Raw genomic sequence first — 8,690 nt, forward strand, 5'->3', positions numbered from 1 at the left:
TATGCACGCGAGAAGAATCCACATAATCCATATATAAATTCCTAAAAAGTGCTTGGCGATGCATCTAATTACGGACCTGTCTGTCACGTGATTGCTGACGCATCACGCATGCGTACGAGAGTACCGCCGAATGGGATTCGTCTCTCCAACTGTAGTAGCTGCGTACATGGCCTTTCACGTTTCACTGTGATTGTCGGCAAAGTGCAGGGTTCGTCGGCAGTCGTCTTAACTTCTCGGTAACGTGTAGCATTTGCAGTAAGTGAATTTATCAAGTTGCTCCACGCTATCAGGACTAATAAATAAATGTCGCAGATGAAAAGCGAAGTTGAAGTGTGCGTAGCGATGGTTATTTACATTGTGCCTCTTTTGAATAAAGTGTGTTCGTCAATTTTGTCGGCGTTCTACTGAAATGCTGAAATTTCGTGTTCGTTTTATTGGCTTTCACGGAAAAATTTCCCAATTATTAAAACTCTCATTGGCAACCTGCAAAAAAAACATCTGCTGTTTGCTTTCGGAGCATAGTGTCTAGCCTGGGAGTGTACACCTAACCTTAAATATCAAAGGCCTTTCCAATGACCTGAACCGTTATATATTTTAATTAAGTCTGTTTTCATGTTCCAATTGCAGAAAAACATTTAGCGTTTTGAGAAGATGGCTGACTCTGATGATGAGTATGATAGGAAAAGGCGCGATAAATTCAGGGGTGAAAGAACAGAATCTTACTCACGGGAACGCAGAGAAGATCGTAGGCGCGATGATTGGGTTGATAGGTATATATATATATATATATGTACATATATATATACGCAACACTATACTTTTTTAGTTAGTTATTTAATATAATATAATTTAAATTATTTAATATAATTTCACAAAATATACGTTCTTATATAATTTATACATAATAAATAAGATTCCTCTTTTGTTTCCAATAATGTGCACCATGTGTTATCTTGAAAATCGTTTTTCTTTTATTTTGGTTTTTTAATTCCATTGCATGAAAATGAAATTATCATTATAAAACAGTTTTTGCTTATATTTGTTTCTCTTTTTATTGTATTCTAGTTATTCTCGTTATACTAATAAGAATTCTCATAGAGAGTGGTCCAGCCGTCCTAGGCAGCGTCCCGATTATCGCGAATACCGGGGTGGAGGCGGTGGGGGACGTGATCGTTACAGTCCTGCGAGGTCGCAAGACATGGCACCGCCTATGAAGAGAATGCGATTTGATTGGGATGACAGGCCAAGATACGGGCACGATTATTACGGTGGCGGAAGTGGCGGCGGTGGCGGCGGCGGTGGTGGCGGTGGTGGTGGTGGCGGCGGTAGTAGTTCATGGAGCCCCGATCACTATCCGCCTCCTCACCATGGCAACCATCACTATGGCAACCATAGTAACAGCAGCAGGTTTGTTTTATCACATCCTTATATATAGTTTTTCTCCTCTTTTGAATCTCGCTGGACCATGATAGATAAGAAATAATGAAACGGGCAGGATTTATGAGGCTACCTCCAAAACGGAGTCGTTTGACGCCAAGATTATTGGCCAAGTTAAGGTATAAAATATATACACATACACACAAAACAGAACCTTACTGAAATAAAATACAGAGCAAACAATAAAATGTGCTGTTACTTAGTAGAAACATTTTTGAACAAATGTGCTGAATACTTTGTGTGTAAAACTTTATTAATATAACAATAAAGAGCTGTATGGTCTAATTAATTTTGTATTTGCTGTTAATTCATCATTATTCATAAAATAGTGTTAAAATTATTTCAATGAATACGTAATATATGAACAACATACTGCTTTCAGTCGGGAGGTAGCTGGTAATTTCAGTAACTCAAATGTTGAGACTCAGCCGCCTGTGATGTCCTTCAAAGCGTTCCTCGGTACTCAGGAAGATACGATTACTGATGAGGAGGCGATTAAACGTTACAACGAGTATAAGTTGGAATTCAGGAGGCAGCAACTCAATGAGTTTTTTGTCGCTCATAAGGACGAAGAATGGTATATTAATTTTTATGATTCTCTTTCTAAACACGTCTCTAGAATCGAGCGACTTTATCATCGTAGTATTAATAGGTGATGAGTTTACCTGTACAGTGGCTGGAATGTTCTATTTCCTACTTGAGTAAACCCACGATAAATTTTTCATGAAAATTGATACAGTATTGTCATAACTGTATAGAGAATTAATACTTTCAAACGTGGCCACTGTTAGAGATCATTGTTGAAGACGAAGAACTTGGTCCACGCATGTATGACTACATGTCTGGAGAAGATGTGGAGGATAATTTATAATCTTTGATGAATTGCAGACATAATATTGTAGCTAATTTCAAACAATGTGACAACAGCTCTGTCTATCCCTACAGCATATCGCCGCCATCACCTTATACCTTGGGTCATCTCGCTCGTTTATTTTCTCGTACAATATTTTATGAATTCCGCGTTGCGCGCATCGCTGAAGACAGTGTGCTGGTTAGGTAGCTATATCAATTGCGAGCTGGGCGCGCAAAGCCCAAATCCGCTCGCGTAGGCCGCGTTCTAAAACCGTTATTTATTTTTACATTTGAGTACACTGTCTTTACGATAAGACTCTGAATCGACAAGAAAACCAAATCCGAGTAGAAATATGACTGCAGGTGAGGCTTCATTCTGACAATGTTGATATTACCGATCATCTAAGATATACTTTCGGTTGTTTATGAGAAATGTGGGATCATAAATTACGGATGATGATTTGTGGATTTAATCGAAGCTCGTATAACCTTTAAATAAATTCACTATTTTCTAATTGACGTAAGAAGGCCAAACTTCAGAAGTTCTTTACTAACGTTTTGTTTTTCTACTTGACAATCTCTCTTCTTCTGCGCTTCACTGACATAGTACAAAAGTGTTGCACTCTAGGCAGAATGTGAGTGTAACGTTTGATATAGAATATGTAAAAATGTTTTACCTCACAAATATATGTGCGTATACATGCACGATATGAGGAAATAAAATATTAAAAATCCATGATTTTCTTAACCTCTTTTTTTCTATAAATATGAAAAAATTATTTTATAAATCTCATATCTATATGTGCAATACATATATTGAGAAAAAGAGGTATTGATCTGACCTACGTTTTCACTCGCGTGGCGTTCTTTAAATTACAGAACTAGCTGCACCACTGAATTATACGTACGTGTGTGTTACTATCAAGATTTCTGCAATTATCATTATACTGATTATTTACTTCGTCAGCGTTCATTTATTGCATTCTCTCTATTGTGTTTGCCAGGTTTAAAATAAAATATCATCCCGAGGAGTCGGTGAAGAGAAAGGAGGAACAAGTGTCAGGGCTCAAGGTAAATATAACTACATAATAGCGCACGTGTATCCATTTTGTTGTAATGTTGTCACTAGCATATTTATCTGATTGATTATCCGAGTGACAGAGATTACAGTTCCACTTCTATTTCAGAAACGTGTGGAGGTGTTTCTGGAGATGCTAGAATCGGACGGAATAGACAAAGTGTCTGTTGACGCTGATCAAGCGGATGCGCTGCTACATGTGTTAGATGCTGTAGTCATTAAACTGGAAGGAGGAACAGAAGAAGATTTACAAGTGTTGAATGTCAAACCACCTAAGCCTATGATTGCTAAAGATATGCTGAAGGAGAAGGAAGATAACAAGAGCAAACTTTCGACAGAGAAGAAATCTGAAAATGGGTATTACATATCAGATATCAGATTATTAAGATAAATGAGATGCATAAAATGGAGAAAAATATTAAATAATAATTTTATTAATATACTCGATAATTACATTTCTCTATTTCCGTTTCGTTTTAGCGACAAAAGCAAATTAGACGACAAACCACAAAGTGAAAAGAGCTCTAAAAATGGTCAAAGCGGTGACATGGAGGTGGAAAGTTCTGAGAAAGATAAAAATCTAGCATCTGACTCTAACAAGACGAAGGAAAACGACGAGAATAAAGACGTGAAGGAAACTACTAATGACGATAAACTTCGTACGTGTACTTCAAATATTTCACGTGCAAAGACTCTCCTCTTTTGATGCGTCGTAATTAATTTTAATTTTATTACAGCGGAAAAATCAGAGAAGTCGAGAAAACGTAAACGTTCCGATAGCCTTAGCAGCAGTAGCAGTAACAGTAGCAGCAGTTCTGACAGTGACAGCAATATACCAGATACACCAAAAGCTGAGACTTGTAAGTAGAGCGAAATCGGTATTCAAGTGAACTACCGTCATGGTGTCATGATATTATATTTACACGAATTATTATTGTTATCAGCTGCGAATGAAAAAGCAGACGCCAATAACGAGGAAGCCGAAGAAGGGGACGCTAAAGGAGAGAATCAAGAAAACAAGCCGGAACCTGAGGCCGCGAATAATAAAAAGTCTACAATTGAGCCAGAAGCAGTGATCGATTTGGCAAGCGAGGATAAAGAGAAAGAGCCAAGAGCTTTGCATAAAACCAGTAGCATCTTTCTCCGTAACTTAGCACCGACAATTACGAAGGCAGAAGTTGAAGCGGTTAGTTGGAATGTTGTTTTTTTTTATCCGTGAACTATTATCTAGTTGTAATAGATCTTTAAAAAAAACTCTTGAGAACAAGTAATTCGCACTTTTCCCTTTGCTTTGAATTATTCTTCGCCGAAATTGATTATCAATATTTCCGATACTATGTAACGACGTTTACCGGACAGATGTGCAAGCGATTCCCTGGATTTCTACGTGTGGCTATAGCGGATCCACAACCCGAGAGACGTTGGTTCCGCCGCGGTTGGGTTTCCTTCGAAAGACAAGTGAACATCAAAGAAATCTGCTGGAGTTTAAATAATATTCGTGTAAGTGTACTTTATTCTCTTTTGCATACTCGATCACTCTCAAGAAAGAATACCGGAGACAGATGTTCTTTGTCTTTTGTGCAGTTACGCGATTGCGAGCTTGGTGCAATCGTGAACAGAGACTTGTCACGACGTATCCGCTCCGTGAACGGTTTAACATCGCACAAGCAAATTGTCAGACACGACATTAAACTCAGTGCCAAAATCGTTTACAATTTGGACAACAGAGTAGGATTGTGGAACGAAGAGAAAAAAGAAGAAGGCGCGTCGAAACAAGAAGAAGACAAGGAGAACAAAACTGCCCAAAATACTGAAGTCGAGCAAGCAGTAAGTAAAATTTTTACATGGTGTTTCGATGAAGATACTTGAACAGACAGTTAATTCACGATTATATGAAATTTTACATTTCATCGTTTTCAGGCTTTCGGATTGTCGTCCAAAAACCCTGTATTGAAGAATATAACGGACTATTTGATAGAAGAAGCGTCAGCCGAAGAAGAGGAATTGCTGGGTATGTCAGGCGAGCAGGAAGAAGGTCAGTTAGGCGGTGATGGCGATAGTTCAATAGAGAGAGACCCAGTTCTAATTAAAGTAAGTTTTAATCTTGCGCAAAGTAAATCAAACCTGACTTACTTTAACGAACTGTATATTGTTAATGAACACGTTGGTTGTCCTTTCCAGGTATTAGACCGATTAGTGCTGTATCTACGAATTGTCCATTCCGTTGATTTCTATAATCACTGCGAGTATCCAAACGAGGACGAGATGCCAAACAGATGTGGAATAATGCACGTGAGGGGATCTCCGCCCACCGCCAAAATTTCCAGCGCTGAATTGACAGAATACTGTCGCAATTTCGAGAGCAAGATGTCCGCCTTTCTGCAACCAGTTGCCACTTTGTCTGCCGAGGAATTCGATAAGCTAGGCGCGAAGAATGCTGAAGCGTATCCTTTTACTTTATGCGATACGGGAAACATAAAAGTCTGGATTATATATTTACACATACATAGAGTAACGTATACGTATACACACACCTGTAATTCTTCGAATATTTTTTTTCCATTCTTTATTATTACTAGTATATAATGGATAAAATTTATTTTATCATGATATTTCCTCAACTATATCCTGTCGATATTCAAACAGTGAGGTAGAAAAATTCGTGCAAGCCAACACCCAAGAATTGTCGAAAGACAAATGGTTGTGTCCACTTAGTGGAAAAAAATTCAAAGGACCCGATTTTATTCGCAAACATATCTTCAACAAACATTCTGAGAAGGTTGCTGAAGTGAAAGCGGAAGCTGAGTACTTTAACAATTATCTGCGAGACCCAAAGAGGCCTCAACTCCCTGAACATCCTGGTAACAAGGCGCCACTGAGAGAGGGGCCACGCGAGAATTTCACACCGTATGGCTGCAATTCGTAAGTACAAACAGTAATTAAAATTATTTAACAAGTAAATACAATTATTATTGTAATGTATACATCATAAGAAAGATTATTTAGTGACGTAATATATTTTTTCTATCGAAGATGCAAAAATAATACCGTGACGACAGTCACTATAAACGACAGTCTACGTGTTTCTAGATTCGGAAATTACGGTGGTGGATACGGTGGTCGGGGCAATTATGGTTCCGGCTACAGTGGCGGATTTGGCGGATTCGGTGCTCCACGCTCCAACCGAGGCGGATTTAACCGTGGACGGTAAGACGATTTTCTGTATATATGCTTTAACGCAAAATACTAAATGCGAATACGTCCAGATAACTCGTAGGGTTGGTAAATTGATAAAGCTGGCATTTTCAAATTTCTTCTACGCTTTGGCGTATAAACTACATTGCAATTAGGACAAAGTTTAAGATGCGCTCATAGCACAAGTAAATTCTCAGCCCATTGATAGACTGAACGTGGTGATACACTGTTTTACAGGGCTGCTCCGGATGCTACATCAAGACCTATTATTAGTTATAATGACTTGGACCAGCTAGATATGGATACGTTTTAAGTTTCCTAAGTCAAAATTTATGCCAATAATTTCCCCGGGACTAAGCAATGATAAAAATGATTAATAATGATCATTGCAATTAACATAGTTATCTATGGGTGTATAAGTGTATGTGCATATATACATACACACACACACACACACACACACACACACACATATATATTGGGTTGCAACAAAACTTCGTAATCTTAATTAGTGAAATTCCAAACCAAAATTGTATATATATGCATTTATTTAACTACATATGCGCCGTCTTGTTCTCCTAACATTTGCCTTTTTTGTGATAGCTTCATGATTCCACCTTTCCAGAATTTCTTGTTTTCATTAAAACAAAATTAACGGACTTTGTTACAACCCCATACACATATATATGTACATACACACACATCTATTTAGAATTACATAACACCCCCATTAATAAAAGACGGAAAATAATACAAAAATTAACATTCTTGAGAAGTTAATAACGTTTAATACGCATCGAGATCCGATATTCTTCCAGTTATGCATACTAAAATAAAAGAAATTATAATCATATTTTCAGTTGCACAGAATATTTTATTTTATTAGAATGATCTTAAAGTAATAGATAGATTACTTTTTATACGATGCTACCTTGAGTCCAAGGATCCACCGATGCTGTAAATTTATGATATAAATCACAAATAAACCTATCTGTGTGTTATTCTAATAATTTGTTATTTTATTTTATCCCATTTCCGTTTAAATCTCCTGTGTCGTATGTTATATGTGGAATCCTGACGTTATATCGATCCAAATTGCAAATTGCCAAATAGTATCTAAAATAAACGTATAAAAAAATCATTCTACGTGTAATACTAATGAATTTTGTTGAGTGCACTTAAACAAAAGTAAATAATTACTGAAACTATACATAAACCTGTTCTTGGTTTTTTATGTATGTGTAAATATGAAATGTATCTAAAATTTGAATTTAAATACATATACGTATATATTTGTACTATTAGCAAAATATATATTATTTAATTTTAATATATGTACTCTAATATATTTCGATATTATTCTAATATTGTCCTAATAAACATTTGATATTGCAGTGGCGGTAGTAGTGATTTCCGACCAGTCATACATTATCGAGATCTTGATGCACCACGAGAACCAGATGAATTTCTATAAGACGATCACGTGTAAGAGGAGTGATCTGAAGATACGGATGCCGTTTAAAATTGTTTCAAACTTCAATATCGATGTAAATCGTTGTTCAGAAGTATGCACATTACACACTTATGTATTTACAATACTAATTAGGTTTTGGTTTAAACATTTGGTAATTACAATATTTAGTTATATGTGAAGGAGAAATAAGAAATATGTCAAGAAGTGTGCATTAGTTTATCTGAGTTGTCTTACAAAAAAAACTTTCTTTCAAGAATATTTGTACGACTACAAATATGCAGATGCAATCTTATATGTGGATGGAAATGCGAAATATTTAAACAAAATTTGCATTATGTATTTTATACATATCACTTGAACTTTTATCTTGCGAATAAAAAGTAGATGTCCGAAAATGTGCACTATTGGCTTCATTAAAATTGTTTGTGTAACTAGTATAATCAATAACTATTTTCCTTATAAAGTAGAAGTATGAAATTGCATACTTTTAGTATTTGTGGATATCATCTATAACATGTAAGCGTATATAATAAATTGTCTAATGTCATAATATATAAAGGGACCGTGTGTGTAAAAAGAGAGATTGACTGATGCATTATTTCCTTACAACCATTAAAAGATAAAAGAGGATGAGATTTATAAAAAAGGATATTT

The 8,690-nt window shown here is 36.3% G+C and overlaps 1 protein-coding gene across 4 annotated transcripts; it reads left to right on the forward strand.

The window, feature by feature from the left end:
* The first annotated feature begins 147 nt into the window (after positions 1-147).
* Positions 148-8,617, forward strand: LOC105281992 (serrate RNA effector molecule homolog). 4 transcript variants are annotated; one of them, XM_011343606.3, is made up of 16 exons: positions 148-255; positions 628-770; positions 1,099-1,407; positions 1,820-2,014; positions 3,294-3,360; positions 3,477-3,724; positions 3,848-4,026; positions 4,105-4,227; positions 4,312-4,553; positions 4,727-4,867; positions 4,952-5,194; positions 5,288-5,458; positions 5,549-5,811; positions 6,014-6,289; positions 6,443-6,574; positions 7,958-8,617. In XM_011343606.3, the coding sequence occupies exons 2-16, from the start codon at positions 652-654 to the stop codon at positions 8,034-8,036; spliced, it is 2,787 nt and encodes a 928-aa protein (XP_011341908.2). In that variant the 5' UTR covers positions 148-255; positions 628-651; the 3' UTR covers positions 8,037-8,617. The 4 variants fall into 4 exon arrangements, with proteins under 4 accessions (XP_011341908.2, XP_011341911.2, XP_011341910.2 ...); XM_011343609.3 differs by having other exon boundaries at positions 6,458-6,574; XM_011343608.3 differs by lacking the exon at positions 7,958-8,617 and adding an exon at positions 6,800-7,572.
* The last annotated feature ends 73 nt before the right edge of the window (positions 8,618-8,690 follow it).

This window comes from Ooceraea biroi, chromosome 7 (genome assembly GCF_003672135.1).
Source record: "Ooceraea biroi isolate clonal line C1 chromosome 7, Obir_v5.4, whole genome shotgun sequence".
Classification (NCBI taxonomy): domain Eukaryota; kingdom Metazoa; phylum Arthropoda; class Insecta; order Hymenoptera; family Formicidae; genus Ooceraea; species Ooceraea biroi.

What these genes read in the sequence shown, in the direction of transcription:
- LOC105281992 (XM_011343606.3), top strand. Translation starts at nt 652, where the DNA reads ATGGCTGACTCTGATGATGAGTATGATAGGAAAAGGCGCGATAAATTC. An exon ending in GCTCATAAGGACGAAGAATG is followed by an intron (nt 2,015 to 3,293) that starts GTATATTAATTT and finishes TGTGTTTGCCAG; the next exon opens with GTTTAAAATAAAATATCATC. An exon ending in ACACCGTATGGCTGCAATTC is followed by an intron (nt 6,290 to 6,442) that starts GTAAGTACAAAC and finishes TATAAACGACAG; the next exon opens with TCTACGTGTTTCTAGATTCG.